Raw genomic sequence first — 15,460 nt, 5'->3', positions numbered from 1 at the left:
AAGCTCTGTAGACTCCAGATCATGCAGGGCTTTTGTAGGGGAGCGGATTGGACACAACACGCCACACCTGATGCTTGTTACACTTGTGAGGATCTCTAACCTTGCCGAAGGGCCCTAGGATGCAAATACTGTATAACTTGGAAACTGTAAAACACCCCTCGTCTTCAACAATCGAGGAGCCGATGGACCTAGTTGGCAGGTGCACCGTCCACCTTAACGGCCTCAGGGGGTGTTACATCTGTGTTGTCTTGAGTGCAAAGGTTCCAGGACAGACTGGCCTAAGCAGTGAAACATGCGTACGTAAATGTGGGGCAGTTTCAGTTTAAAAGACTTGGGATTAACCTGGGACACAACCAGAAAGGCACCAATAAACCAAAGGGTGAGCTTAAGTAGGGGAGTTTGAGGTGCAGGTCCCCCGTGGAGAGCCAGACCTGGTCCCCTTCTCTGATGGAAGGCACTTTGTGTCGACAGTCAGCTTAGACTTAAAACCGGCGAATTGCTGTCTGCAAGGCAGAGTATGCCCCAAGGAATAGCCACACCCCCTTTGCATGCTGATACCAATCATCCACCTTGACCAACCGCGATGAGTTCCAAGCCCACAGATAAAAAAGGGGGCTGGCATCCCACACATTGGAACGGTGTTAACTCTGTGGAGAAAAGTTTTGGGCGTACTCAGCCCACACCAGACAATCTGCCCAGTCATGCTGCCGACTGTGGCAGTAAGCACGCAGTCCCAGTTCCTGCATGGTCTGTTCTGATAAGATGTCTTCTGGGATTCCGTAGACCCGGAAGATGTGATGAAACAGGGCCTCTGCTAACTGTATGGAGATAGGAATGGAGCGAAATGGCAAGAACTGACAGCCCTTCAAGAACCTATCGACCACCACCAAAACTGTAGTGTACACTTTCAACACCAGCAGATCCGTGACTAAAGCTATGTGTGACCATGGTCTTTCTGGTACCGGTAGGGGCAGTAATTTCCCGGATGGCAGATTACATGAACTCTTGGTAGTGGTGCAGATGGAACAAGAGGAGATGCTAGCCTGAACATCCTTCGCAAAGAAGGCCACAAGTACCTCTGCACCACCACTTCCCCCGTTTTCCCCCACTCTGTAATGGACCCTGCAACTGTTTAGTAGTTTTGAGTTCTGGCAATCGCTTTATGTTGTTCCCCTTTTTTGTTTTACTGTTTTTGTTTCACACCCTTATGGTAAGAGCATGTATGTGAAGATTGTCAGTCATCCAGGTGAATTTGTCTGAAAGTTGAGTCATGGCAACTGGATTTCTTTCTTTAATGTAGAGACGTTACATTCTGCATCCACAGAACTTTGTCAATCTGAGGGAAGTTGGCTTGTGGCCACAAAGTATCCTACAGGGTGGTTTCACCTCATTCCTCCCTTGAATAGGCTTGTTAAGCGAAACAAGGGCAGGGGGAGGGTGTGGGTAGATGTGACAGCCCCGCCCTGGCAGCTCCTCCTGCCCCCATTAAGCAGGTCGTTAAATGTCGCCAACCTGGTGAACACATGAATAGGTTGGAGATAAGTTGCGTCTGAGGCCTCCACCTCTGTTGAGTGAGGGTTTGTTGATTTGCACATGCTAAGCTTCCCCCACTCCTCTCTCTTATCGTCTCTCTTCAATATTAGAACATTCTTGTACAAAACTGAGTGTCCTTTGTCCTTAAGGTGAAGGTACACCGCTGATTCTGGCCCTGAGGTGTTGCTCCTTCTGTGCTGGAGGAGTGTAGCTGCTCCTCTTGTGTAGCAGCTGTTTGGTTTGTAAAAGTGATGGTAACAGCCTCACCTTTACATTTAGGTGACGTCTTCACATTCAGTGATTATGGGGATACATAAGTGTCTTGTTCAGGGACACAAGGAGTATGTATCAAACCCATGTCTGTTGTTATTATAGTCAAGTGTTTGAGCTAAGCACAATTTTTTTTATTCACAGGCATTTGGATGGAAACCATAAATTAGTGAAATGGCGAATGCATACAGTAGGTGTTAGGTGTTTGGACAACAACAGGGCAGCAAGTGTTCTTTTCCAAGAAAGGGTACAGAATTTTGATTTTAACCTCTAGGATAACAACTATTATTGAAAAACTACTATTAAATAATAACTATTCAATAACTATTGAACAACTATTTAACCAATTTGAAGAGGGTATTATGGTATTAATTTGTTTGTAGCCCTTCATAATTTCCTTTTAAGGCAGTTAAATAATACATATTAAATGTTACCCCACCTTACTGACACCCAAGACGTCCTCCCATCCAGCCCACTCTCCCGAACCAGCCGTCTTCTTGTTCTCCTCTCTCCGGTCCACCCCAGCCTCATCCCCTAACCTTCTTTCCCACTGCTCCCCACGGAGCCAGAGCTCCCTCCCCGGCGCGCTGTGGTGCGTCCACTGCTCCACTCCTGTTCCCACTCACTTCCTGCCTCCCTCTCACAGACCATGCGTCTCCGGTCCTCCTCCCCAGCTCGTCTAGTGTCCTCTTCCTGTACGACTTGTCCCCCTGCTCTAAGCATGTCTGCAAGTGCGTCACCGAATTCACACAGTGACAATAACATTTTGAGTTTGTTTGTTTTTAATTTGCTTACAAAATAATTGAGTGAATTTGTAGTACTGAACACTGAATCCTTTTTGTTAATGTGGAAAAAAAAAACACTCATGTTTAATTATGTCAACAGGCTTTAGGATGTTCTGCTGATGGAGCACTGGGTATGAAATGGGCCACTAGGTAGAAGCACAAAATAAATAGTTTTTTCATTTTAAAAACACAAAGGAACAAAACCACTAGATGCACCAACAGTACCTTTCAGAAGTTAAATCTGTTTTAGTGACTGTAACATTTAAAATCACATTACAAAAAAATAGGAAGACATCAATGCTACACTATGCAACTATATACACTACAGGGAGTGCAGAATTATTAGGCAAGTTGTATTTCTGAGGAATAATTTCATTATTGAACAACAACCATGTTCTCAATGAACCCAAAAAACTCATTAATATTTTTATTTTTAGCTATTTTAGGGGGATATCTGTGTGTGCAGGTGACTATTACTGTGCATAATTATTAGGCAACTTAACAAAAAACAAATATATACCCATTTCAATTATTTATTTTTACCAGTGAAACCAACCAAAAATCTCCACATTCACAAATATACATTTCTGACATTCAAAAACAAAACAAAAACAAATCAGTGACCAATATAGACACCTTTCTTTGCAAGGACACTCAAAAGCCTGCCATCCATGGATTCTGTCAGTGTTTTGATCTGTTCACCATCACCATTGCGTGCAGCAGCAACCACAGCCTCCCAGACACTGTTCAGAGAGGTGTACTGTTTTCCCTCCTTGTAAATCTTGTGCAATGCCGGATGCTGGACCTGGGGATGTGATCTCAGGTTGTGGTTGTCCTCTGGTTAGCTGGAGGCATAGCAAGGACAGCCACAGCAGCACCCCCCCTTGTCTTTCCCTGCCAGAAGCCACATGTCTCTTGATCTGGTTATGATGGAACCATTTGAAAGCTGGTTCTTTCTGTCCATGGCTTTGCTTGATCTGGTATGCGACAGGAAAGAGTTTGTCCATGATCTCATGCGGTCCAGTCCAGTGTGGAGGAAACTTCTTTGACAGCCGATGAGAGGATGTCTGAGGCGGTTGTATGTTGCAGTAATAACAGACCTTGTCACCCACGTCCAGTTCTTGGTGTGATGCCTTCCAGTTGTAATATGCTTTCTGGCCGTCTGCACTCTTTTGGAGTCGTTGTTGGGCAAAAGCAAATGCGGTTCTCAAATGCCGGTGCGGTTCCTCAAGTTACTGGTGAGTGGTGTAGTTGGTGTCTCCTGGCTGGTATAGCAGGTGTACTTGTATTCCCAGAAGTTTCCAGGTTTGCTGCATAATCTCAGCTGTGAAGTTGGTGCCCTTGTCTGAGTTGACTCTCAGTGGCAGCCCGAACTTTGTGAACTGGAATACGACTGTGAGGAAGTACTTGTAGCCTCTAGTTGACCTAGGCAGGGGTCCAACCCAGTCACTTTGGAGGTCTGACCAAGGAGATGTGACTCCTCTGCGCTGCAGTGAGGCTCTGTGGTTTTATTTTGTTGGTTGGAATTGGTAACAAGGAAAGAATCCTTTCACATACTCTGCCAAATCTTGCTGCATGCTGGGCCAGTATGCCACTTGTTCTAGTGTCTCATACGTGGTACTTGTGCCGTGGTGTCTCGTACTTGGTGTGTCGTGAGCATATATTAGCATAACCCCCCTTAGGCACTGTGGCACCACAAGCCTTGGCGCAGTGACGTCATCAGGGCAGTACCCAAGAATATTGTGCGTCATACACAGCATAGGTTTCACGTTGAGTAGTGCTTTGAGGGTTGGCGTATTGGCCATTTGTGCAGCTGTGATAGGGTGGTTAGAGGGGTCAGAGAGGTGGTGAGGGATAGTGTGTATAGCTGGGTCAGAGGCCTGCATGTCAGCAATGCCCATAGTGGTGATTTGAGGAGCCAGCGTAAGCGGCTGTGAGGTGGTCATTGAAGTGGGCTGAGTCTGTTTGCTGCAGGTTATGGCTGCCACGTTAAGGGTGGGTGGGTGGTCAGGTGGAGACCATAACTCGCAGTGTAGTGCAGCTGCTTTAGCTAGCTGGAAAGTGCATAGTGATGACCTTGAACTTTGCTCTTGGGTTGGTGTGTTCCCGCAGTTGTTGGCGAGACCTTCTGTGGCCTTTGTGACCTGGCAGTCTGTCTGGCGTGATCTTGGTGACTGAGGAGGCAGAGGTTCTCGCACTTGAGCCCAAATTTGTAGCTGTTTGAAGTCCAATAGGGGCTCAAAGCGGTCTAGCAGGTCTTTTCCAATAAGGAGAGGGTATGTGTCAAATGTAGAGATGTACACAGGGTGTACTAAGGTCATAGGGCCGATGGTTAGGTGAATGGGAGCTAGTTGTTCTAGTTGTACATCATTTTGGCTGTATGATTGTACGTTCAGCACACAGTTCTTATATTCGAGAGTTCGATTCTGTCTCTTGGCAGCAATCTGAAGTCTGTCGAAAAGCTGGGCTGACATCAGAGTCAGGTCTGCTCCCGTGTCCACCAGGGCCTCTAGCCTCACCTCATTCTCCAATGTGATGGTCAGGTACAGTTTCTTGGCCACCCCCCTTTCAATTAGGTTCCCCAACAGTCTTGGCATTGGGGCTTGCGTGGTGATCGGCAAGCAGTCAGGACCGGTCTCACGTGACTCTTCCGGAAGGCAGACCACCAAGACAGCACTCCCAGGTACATCAAGGTCCTGGGTTGAGGCGTGATGCTGGAAATTGGCTGGCTCTGGTGGTTCTGTAATCATCTGCGGTGGTCGCGTGATGTCATCACCTGGTGGTGGGGCCTCTCGTTCTGTGGTCAGCAGAGGATTATTATTGAGTTGGTTGGGAGGATTATGTTGAGGGGACTTTGATTGGGTGTTAGGGTCAGACTGCACACTTAGTCATGCCTGATCTGACTCATCCTTTTTGTCCCCCATGTGGTGCCTTTCCTGGAGGAGTTCCTTCAAAACTCTCATAATCTCTGCTGCTTCAGATGTGGCTTCCCAGTTTGGCCCTGCTGGTGATTTAAACCTGGACTGATCCAGAGAGTGTTGAGAAGGGTTCGGCTGCTGCCAATCTGATCTTGAGGCTTGTGTTGCTGAAAATTGGCTCCTTCTGGGTCGTCTCTTTGCTTCCCATGTGATTTCACTCCTTGGGTTGGGAGGTGGTGGTGATTTGTCCCAGGATCTTTCGGGGTGACCAGTTTGGTGCTTGTGTCGGGCTCCGTCATGTCCACGCTGCCCCCTGTTGGTTGGAAAGGTTCGTGACCATCTGTTGTCATGGTGGCTTTGCTCGGCGCCCTCTAGAGTGAGTTCTGCACTCTGAGTGGAGACAGGATAGATGGTGTGGGTTTTCGCTGTCTTTTCAGAAACAGCTCTTTGTTTGGCGTAGGCCTTGTGGGCCAAGTCTCTCAGCTGTTGGGTGGACATCGTCCGTGGGCATGCCAGAACCCCCAGATAGTGGCTTACTGTGGGGTGCAGGTTCCGGAGGAACAGGGATCTAAAGTTGAAGTCGTCTTCCATTCCTGGCTCGTTGCGTGCTCCAAAGTAGGCCTGTCGGAGTCTGTTGTAGTAAGCTTGCGTGGTTTCCTGTCTACCCTGTTTAAGATCCATGGCAGTGATCAGTCCATGCTCTGACTCTGGGTCAGAGAATTCCCTGATTAGCGCTTGCTGCAGTTGCTGATAATCCATTTTGATGCTCTCTGGCTGTCGGTCCAGGAAACTGCGCACCTCACGGCTAGCAGTGATTCTGAGCAGATAAAGTTTGTCGCGTGTGGTAACGTTAGCCACAGTTTGCAAGTGGAAGTCCACATCATCGAGATATGAGTGGACATCATGGCCTCCTGCAGGGTTGGGAGTGAAGATAGGAATGTTCCTCGCCAGCTTATCCAGTTCTTTGGTTGGCATGCCATGCCCGGAATATGGTCTTTGAGAGGGTTCCCACCCCCTTGCTGCTGGCGGGGGGTTTGGGATGCTGGCAGGTGATGTCCTGAGCACTGGGCTCTCTCCCCTTTTGCTGCTGGTTAGGCGAAACTCTGTGGGGTGCATCTCTCTTTCAGGGTCACCTTGCAGTCTATATGAGTGTTTGAGCTCTCTGCGAACTGTGTTAAGTTCATCTTTCAGATAGTCTCTTTGTTGGGACAGAGTACTGACCTCGGCCCGGACAGTTTGCAGGTGGCCCTCACAGGCCCTGGCCCTGGCTTCTCTTTCTTTCAGTTCATTCTCTGCTCTCATCAGGAGTGTCTTAGCCTCATTGAGATTTTCCCTCAGCTCTTCTCTGGCATCCTTTTCCTGCTCTTCTCGGTGTGCTGTATCTGCACGGAGATCAGTCAAGGCGTTCTGGAGTCTCTCCAATTCCTCCTGTAGCTCTGGGTTCTTTTTGTGTGCTGTCCTGTCCTGAGTCTCCAGCGTTAGTTGCTCCAGTTGTCTTCGAACGAGCGTCAGATTCCTCTGTGCTCTCTCATCCTGAAGCTTTAGTGCTGCAGTCTGCCGTTCCTGGTGGTAGATTGTTGCTTCACTCAGCTTTGCCTGGCCGAGGAGGTTGTGAGCCAGTGACGCGGTGATCTTGGCCAGCTCCTTGTGGCTGTAGTCCTGCGTCGGATCGCGGGCCATCAAGATGCTCAGGTTGTCATCAAGCTGCTCTTGGCTCAGGTTCTGCAGGTCCCCGGTGGGTTCAGGAAGAAGATTGCTAGTCAGTGCATTCAGCCAGACTTCTAGACGATCCCAGTGGGCCTCAGGGCTGGATGATCGAGACATGTTGGCTTGCTGGTTAGGCGAGAGAGGGAGAGAAAGGGGGGGGGGGCAGCACAAAACAAAAGCAAGTCCTACCAGTTTTAGCGACTGTGCCTATAGTACTTAGATTTGACCGCGTGACAGTCTTAAGACTTTGGCAGCTTGGGGCGTCAATCCATTACTCAGCCTTCCCTGATGATTCTCAAAGGTTTGGTAAACAAACAGAAACCAGGTGAAGACAAGCAAACAAATACGCCAAACACAGAGGAGAGGTATAGGATGGAGGGGGAGCACTACCTATAAGTACACACACAGGTGTAGAATATAGAAATCGATTCTAAATTTAAATTCAAACACTGTTTAGACTAAATTTAAATAAATCTAAACAGGAGAGAGGCTTGACTCAGTAATAACAAGAATCAAGTTAAGAGGCAAAAAGTCAGACTAAGCCTTTCAGATAAACTGGCAGGCTTAGGCCAACCAACCAAGAAAACCCACCTACTGAGACTGGCCACAAGGTGGAGTGGGTGAGCCCCAAGGGTTAGAACAGAGGGGGTGGAGTTGGAATTTAGGAGTGTTAGACAGGGTGTGGCAGGATTTCTTCGCTGCCTTTCACACACTAACAATTAAAAACAGGATTTCTTCGCTGCTTTAAAACAAATGCAATTTAGCTGCACCAAAAGGGGTGTGTGACAGGATTTCTTCGCTGCCTGTTACACTCTAAAAATTAAAAACAGGGTTTCTTCGCTGTTTTTACACAAATGCAGTTAGCTGCACAGCAATGTGTGGGCAGGATTTCTTCGCTGCCTGTTACACACTAACAATTAAAAACAGGGTTTCTTTGCTGTTTTTACACATATGCAACTAGCTGCACAACAATGTGTGGGCAGGATTTCTTCGCTGCCTATTACACATTAACAATTAAAAACAGGGTTTCTTCGCTGTTTTTACACAAATGCAACTAGCTGCACAACAATGTGTGGGCAGGATTTCTTCGCTGTCTATTACACATTAACAATTAAAAACAGGGTTTCTTCGCTGTTTTTACACAAATGCAATTAGCTGCGCAACAATGTGTGGGCAGGATTTCTTCGCTGCCATTACACATTAACAATTAAAAACAGAGTTTCTTCGCTGTTTTTGCACAGATGCATTTAGGGCTCTCATTTACGAATAAGGCCTATAAAAAGATGACAAGAGGAACGTCGCTCAAATCAACCTTTATCGCAATGAAGGAAGATTTCTTCGTTCCAACAGGCGATCTGATAATATTAAAATGTACAGCAAAGAGATTTCTTCGTCTTTACAGCACAATTTTAATATTATGAACTAATGGCTGTGTACCTTAACTGACAATGGCTGTTGAAGTACAGTAATAGAGGTGGTCTTGAACCAACCAATCACGAGAGTGAGTTCACGTTGCGACTTGCCTCACTTTAAGCATGTATAAAAAACAAAAGATTGTTACTGGGTTTGCTCACAAAATAAGTTTGAACGTGCCTGCATTCTCCACCATTATGTAACGAATTAGCTCAAGAGGAAATATCTATAATTAATTATAACTGGTTATAATTAATAATAAACATTTAGATTAGATTTTGGGATAAACTGTAGCAGAATTAATGTTACAATTACTTGATCTGTCCGTCCACGGAGCAGATAATATAATTATTTATCAATTCTGGGAACGATTATCCCCCCTTTTGCCAGGAAAGGTAGCTTTCCCACTCTGCGTGCTAGCAGTAATTTAGCATGTAGCTTAAAGGGTCAAACGTTCAGTGACTCCAGATGTGCGCAGCACACAGAAACAAACGATTGTGAATTTAAAGAATTTAATAAACACGGCTATAGCTAACATACAACAATTAGACAAACATATACATACAGGGTAAAGGAAAGTGATGAAAAGAGAATGGCAGTATTACACATCAATTAAGCACAGCCTAATGAGAATCGTCAGAGAATTCTTAAGTTCACCTTAAAAAGGGGTTTAAACGTGTATCTAAATAGTTACTTGCATCGGTCCTTGTTTCATGCAAAGGAGTCCTGATGTGGTAGGGTCGCGATCCTCAACCTTTCGATCTTGAGCTGGAAGTCCTCCTTGAAGGTAAACTTGCCAAAAGAGTCAGCCCAAGAGGTGAGCTTAACAAAGTGTTGAAGAAAAAGTGTCTCGGGAGGAAGAAGAGAAGTTCTGAGCAATGCGTGGTCTGTGCGAAGTGTTTTTGATGCTTTCTGGCACGCCCATCATGTGGCCTGAATGGCCAATCACAAGTGTGACATTTTGGCGGGAGAAGTTCCCTTTGTCTGGGTTTACGACTGACCGGAATTTTTATGGCTGGCCCAGAGAGAAACTGTAGTTCATTGCAGTTACAATTTCTACCTTATAGAAATTGTATGATGTATTTTGTGATCACATGGTATGCATCACTGTTTCAGTAGTAAAGAGATGTTCCTTCTGATACCAAGAAATGGACCTTTAGGAAGTAGGAAAGTGGAAATACACTTATACACTTAGTTTACCTAATGCAAAATAGAAAGTTGTAACTAGTATAATTCATACAAGGGAACGTACACACAACGCTTGCATATACGGGATCCACTTATAATCACATATTCCTAGCACAAGATACAGACAATGCGTTTAAGTGTGTGCGTGATTGTGTATTGCAAAGGTGGGGCCAGGCAGGAGGTCTTTATGGAATGCTTTGAAGCTTGGAACCCCCATGAGCAGTTTGCAGACCCAGTCTATTTAGCATCATGTTTGTGACAGTGGGGGAAGACGGGACGATCAGGCTGAGGGTCCAGGTTTGTAATTGGTATGTAAATGTCAAAGGTTAAAAGGTTCTTTGAAGATCAACCATCTGTGATCCTACGCAGACGCTACAATCTCACATTTGATGATGGACCACAGGTTCTCAATTGGGTTCAGATCAGGTGAACAAGGAGGCCATGTCATTAGTTTTTCTTCTTTTATACCCTTTTGTCACAACCAATACACCTCCAGCCCACCAGAGAGCACCAGACCAGACAGAGAGACGGCGACTCGGAAGCGGAAACGAGAGCGGGCAGCGTAGAGTATAAAAGTCAGGTAACCCTGAGGAGACGCTGCCCGCTCTTTGAGTTGAATCTATTCCCCAGAGACGCTAGCCTTGTTTTCCCACGCCCAGCTGACTAGAATCCACGACCACGACCTTTGCCTGTCCCTGACCACGAGCCTTGCCTGCCCCCTTTATTACGAAGATCTCCTGACGGATTCCAACTCGACACCACGACCTTCGCCTGCCACTGACACTGAGTTTGCCTGACCCTTGTAAGAAGACGATCTCCCCGCTACCCCCCACGAAGCCCTAGTTCCCTCCACGCCACGCTGCGGCGCGTCCACGATTCCACTCCCGTCCCAACTTACCTCCGGCCTCCCTCTCCCCGACCAAACGCTTCCGGTCCTCCTCCCCAGCGCGTCCTATGTCTGCTCCCCGTGCGACGACTTGTCCCCTTGCTCCCAGCATGCCTGCAAATGCGTTCCCGAACTCCAGCAGTGACACCTTTCTTGCCAGCCAAGCTGTGGAGTACTTGGACGTGTGTGATGGAGCATTGTCCTGCATGAAAATCATTTTTTTCTTGAAGGATGCAGACTTCTTCCTGTACCACTGCTTGAAGAAGGTGTCTTCCAGAAACTGGCAGTAGGACTGGGAGTTGAGCTTGACTCCATCCTCAACCCGAAAATGCCCCACAAGCTCATCTTTGATGATACCAGCCCAAACCAGTACTCCACCTCCACCTTGCTGGTGTCTGAGTCGGACTGGAGCTCTCTGCCCTTTACCTTTCCTTTGGCAAAGGTAAAGGGCAGAGGTGTATTGGCAGACACGGGCCCATCCATCTGGCCCATCAAGACTCACTCTCATTTCATCAGTCCATAAAACCTTAGAAAAATCAGTCTTGAGATATTTCTTGGCCCAGTCTTGACGTTTCAGCTTGTGTGTCTTGTTCAGTGGTGGTCGTCTTTCAGCCTTTCTTACCTTGGCCATGTCTCTGAGTATTGCACACCTTGTGCTTTTGGGCACTCCAGTGATGTTGCAGCTCTGAAATATGGCCATACTGGTGGCAAGTGGCATCTTGGCAGCTGCACACTTGACTTTTCTCAGTTCATGGGCAGTTATTTTGCGCCTTGGTTTTTCCACACGCTTCTTGCGACCCTGATGACTATTTTGAATGAAACGCTTGATTGTTCGATGATCACGCTTCAGAAGCTTTGCAATTTTAAGAGTGCTGCATCCCTCTGCAAGATATCTCGCTATTTTTGACTTTTCTGAGCCTGTCAAGTCCTTCTTTTGACCCATTTTGCCAAAGGAAAGGAAGTTGCCTAATAATTATGCACACCTGATATAGGGTGTTGATGTCATTAGACCACACCCCTTCTCATTACTCATCACCTAATATGCTTAATTGGTAGTAGGCTTTTGAGCCTATACAGCTTGGAGTGAGACAACATGCATGAAGAGGATGATGTGGAACCTGATATGCAACCGGGTTGATGCGCCGAGTCACTCTGAAGGGTCCAATGAAGTGGGGTCCTACTTTTCGGGGACTGGATGGCATAGGCAGGCCTCGGGTAGAGACCCAAACTCTGTCTCCGGGATGGTACACAATGGCCGGCCGAAGGCGTCGATCCACCTGTCATTTCATGCGCTCCGCTTTGCGGTTGAGGACCTGTTGAACTTGGGACCAGACCGTGTGGAGCTGGCGGAGTCGGTTGTTGACCGCCAGCACCGGTCCCTCAACCATGGGCGTGGGGGAACCATGTGGGTCGGAGGCCAGTGACCACCTCGAAGGGGGAGCGCTCTGTGGCCGAGGAACTGTGCTGGTTCCGTGCGAGTTCCCGCGAGGTGTTGGGACCAGGAGGTTGGTCGGGCCGAGCAGTAGCAGCGAAGGTAGGTCTCCACCTCCTGGTTGACCCTCTCGGTCTGGCCATTGGACTGGGGGTGGTACCCTGATGACAGACTGACCGATACCCCCAGTTGTCCCCAGAAGTGACGCCAGAATCTGCGCGGTCAGAGAGGAGGTCTACTGGGGGTCCAAACTGCCGCACCACTTCTTGGAGGACGACGTCGGCGGTTCGCGCAGCTGTTGGGAGTCCTGGAAGGGCAATGAACCGGGCCATCTTGGAAAAACGGTCCACGAGTACCATAATGGCCTTGCCGTGGGTTAAGGCGTTGGGCGTTTTGGAGGTTACGCCAGATTCTTGTGGTCTGTCAGTATCAAAAATGGGTGGACTGCCCCCTCCAGCCAATGGCGCCACTCCTCCAGGGCCAATTTCATGGCCAGGAGTTCCCTGTTCCCGACATCATAGTTCCGCTCCGCCGGGTTTAGTCTTCGGGAGAAGAAGGCACATGGGTGCAATTTGTGGTCCAGGGGGTTGCGTTGCGATAGTACCGCCTCCACGCCTAGACTAGACGTCTTGACTTCAACGGCGAATGGGAGTTGGGGGTCTGGGTGGAATAAGATGGGGGCCGTGGTGAATAGCTGTTTGAGTTTGCTGAATGCCTGTTGAGCTTGGGGGTTCCAGTGGAGTCGGGTTGGTTGGTCTTTAAGGAGGGAGGTCATGGGTTGTGCCACCTTGCTGAAGTTGGGGATGAAGTGACAATAAAGTTGGAGAATCCGAGGAACTGCTGTAGCTGACGAATGGTGGTGGTTACAGGCCACCGAAGCCGAACGAGGTGGTATGTGTTTCGGAGGTCCAGCTTGGTAAAGACTGTGGCCCCTGCCAGGAGTTCAAAGGCCTGCCAGGAGTTCAGAAGTGGGAGGGGGTACCAGTTCTTTTTGGTTATCGCGTTCAGCTTCCTATAATCAATGCACGGCCGCAGTCCCCCGTCCTTCTTACCCACAAAAAAGAACGGGGCAGCAGCTGGAGAGGTGGAAGGACGGATTATGCCGCTAGCCAGGGATGCCGTGATGTACTCGTCCATGTACTCGTGATGTACTCGTGATGTACTCGTCCACTCGTCCATTCTAGTCAGCTGGGCGTGGGAAAAAAAGTTTTTCCTATTTGCTTTGAATTTTAATGAAATAAGTAAAAGTTCCCTTTGATATTACTAATAATGTATAAGAAGAAACACTATTTTCATTAGTTTACTATTTTATTACCCCAAAAATTTAGGACAAACAGGAATAGCCCAAAATAACAAAAATTGACAATGTCAGTAGTGGGTATTTCCACCATTTGCCACAATGACAACTTGACAGTGGCGTCTCATGCTCCTCACTAGCCTCATAATGTTGACATGACATGAGCATTATCATCCATGAACATAAAGTAGAGGGTGTGCTGGTGGAATTGGGGGATGATGATGGGTTTTATGATGTGTCTAATGTAAGAACGTGCAGTGACCGAGTCATGTACAATAACCAAATCTGTTTTGCGCTGACATAATTCTCTCCTTCACCAATCTACTATCCCATGTTTTGTCAAATTCAAAAGCATTCAAAATGTGACCCTTTGCATGAAGTATCTGCTCCCTGTTCTGTTTTACAACCAGATTGTCATTTGGGCTAGGATGTACGATGACATCTTTGTGAGTTTTTTTTAAACCTAAAACAAACATGAGAAGAAATGTCTGTCATTTTCAGCAAAAAAACTAAAGCAAATGCATTTCAATTGTGCTAGCTAGCAAAGACACACAAAAAAGCACTCTTTAATCAATATGAATAATACATATATTTTAGTAGCTAGCTTTGTGTTATGTTTTTAGTGATCATGAACAGTGAAAATAGAGCACCGAATATCTTGCATATGTATTTACATTTACATTTATGGCATTTATCAGACACCCTTATCCAGAGCAACTTACAATCAGTAGTTACAGGGGACAGACCCCCTGAAGCAACTTAGGGTTAAGTGTCTTGCTCAGGGACACAATGGTAGTAAGTGGGATTTGAACCTGGGTCTTCTGGTTCATAGGCGTGTGTGCTACCCACTAGGCTACTACCACCCTATGTGCTGTCCTTGTTGTTAGCGGTATATAAAAGTATATATAATATCATTTACTTTTCATTTGCGAGACTTATCTTTGCCATGGCTTTTATATCCCCAGCTATAATTGAGCCTGGTAGTGTAACGGGCCGACTCGGCAAGTGGTGTCTGTGAGATCTCTTGCTGAGCTCTAGCTGTGGCATGACCTCGATCCATTCTATGGCTGCCACCGCAAAGTAGCGATATAAGCCCGTTTAAGTTTAATGCAGAAGCCTTTTGTTTCTTACATTTGTTATGATTTCACCTGTATCTGTTTGTGTTTCATATGTGTGTGTTTGTGTTTTCATTAGTATATATGCATGCATATGTGTAACAAAAGTCTACGTTATAAATTACAGCTATGTCAATTACAGCTATGTCAAAATAATTTATAAAGATAACCCTGGTATTACACATAAACCCGGACATATATTTAATTCTTTGACATTTTCTGTACGAACATAACCAATGTAGTCTCACAAATAAAAGCCATAAATTTTTTCCATAATTATTATAAGTGGAATAAGTGGACCCCCCTGGACCTTACTCAAGAGTTTCTTAGTGGAGTTCAACAGAATATAATAAGACCTTGACACGCATTGCATTCCAAAGTTGACAATCACTTGACAAAGTTGACAATCACTTGACAAAGTTGACAATCACTTAACTTTAAAAGTGTTGGAGCAGCGACTGAAAAAGCATGGTCACCCCAAAGTTTCCTCCTTGTCTTAGAGAACAATGAATGTTCAACTAACAATTAATGTTTTGCTGACCTGAGAGCACGTGGAGGAGCATACAATTGAAGCAGATCAGAAAGATACTGTGAAGCCATGAAGACAATTAAAAGCAAACAATATCTTTTTTAAATCAATCCAATCCAATGTGCTTGTGTTTTTTTGTACCAGTAAAAGCTGCACAGCTACATTTTGGATCAACTGAAGTCAATCAAATGACCTCTGGTAAAACCCAACATAAAGAAGGGACTAGCCGGATGGTCTGGCAAAGCCCCCACACTTGCACCAGGGACGTGCAGCGAGAGGGGTTGAATGTGCCCAGAAGGCTTCAGCCTGGGGTGCAGTGAACGGTCACCTGAGGGTCCGGGACCGCCTCCCTGTGTGGTGCAGGTAGAGAAACTGGTCTCACTGCCA

At 46.7% G+C, this 15,460-nt stretch overlaps 1 protein-coding gene across 1 annotated transcript; it reads right to left on the bottom strand.

Moving 5' to 3' along the window:
* Positions 1-641: 641 nt before the first annotated feature.
* On the bottom strand, positions 642-7,362 carry LOC114796870 (uncharacterized). Its single transcript, XM_028991381.1, has 6 exons — positions 6,640-7,362; positions 5,873-6,570; positions 5,061-5,338; positions 4,787-4,964; positions 2,343-2,528; positions 642-818 (listed from the first exon to the last, which is right to left on the bottom strand). The coding sequence occupies exons 1-6, from the start codon at positions 7,328-7,330 to the stop codon at positions 642-644; spliced, it is 2,208 nt and encodes a 735-aa protein (XP_028847214.1). The 5' UTR covers positions 7,331-7,362.
* Positions 7,363-15,460: the final 8,098 nt, after the last annotated feature.

Source organism: Denticeps clupeoides, chromosome 9 (genome assembly GCF_900700375.1).
Source record: "Denticeps clupeoides chromosome 9, fDenClu1.1, whole genome shotgun sequence".
In the NCBI taxonomy this organism is placed as follows: domain Eukaryota; kingdom Metazoa; phylum Chordata; class Actinopteri; order Clupeiformes; family Denticipitidae; genus Denticeps; species Denticeps clupeoides.
This window is presented reverse-complemented; position numbering and strand designations above follow the sequence as displayed.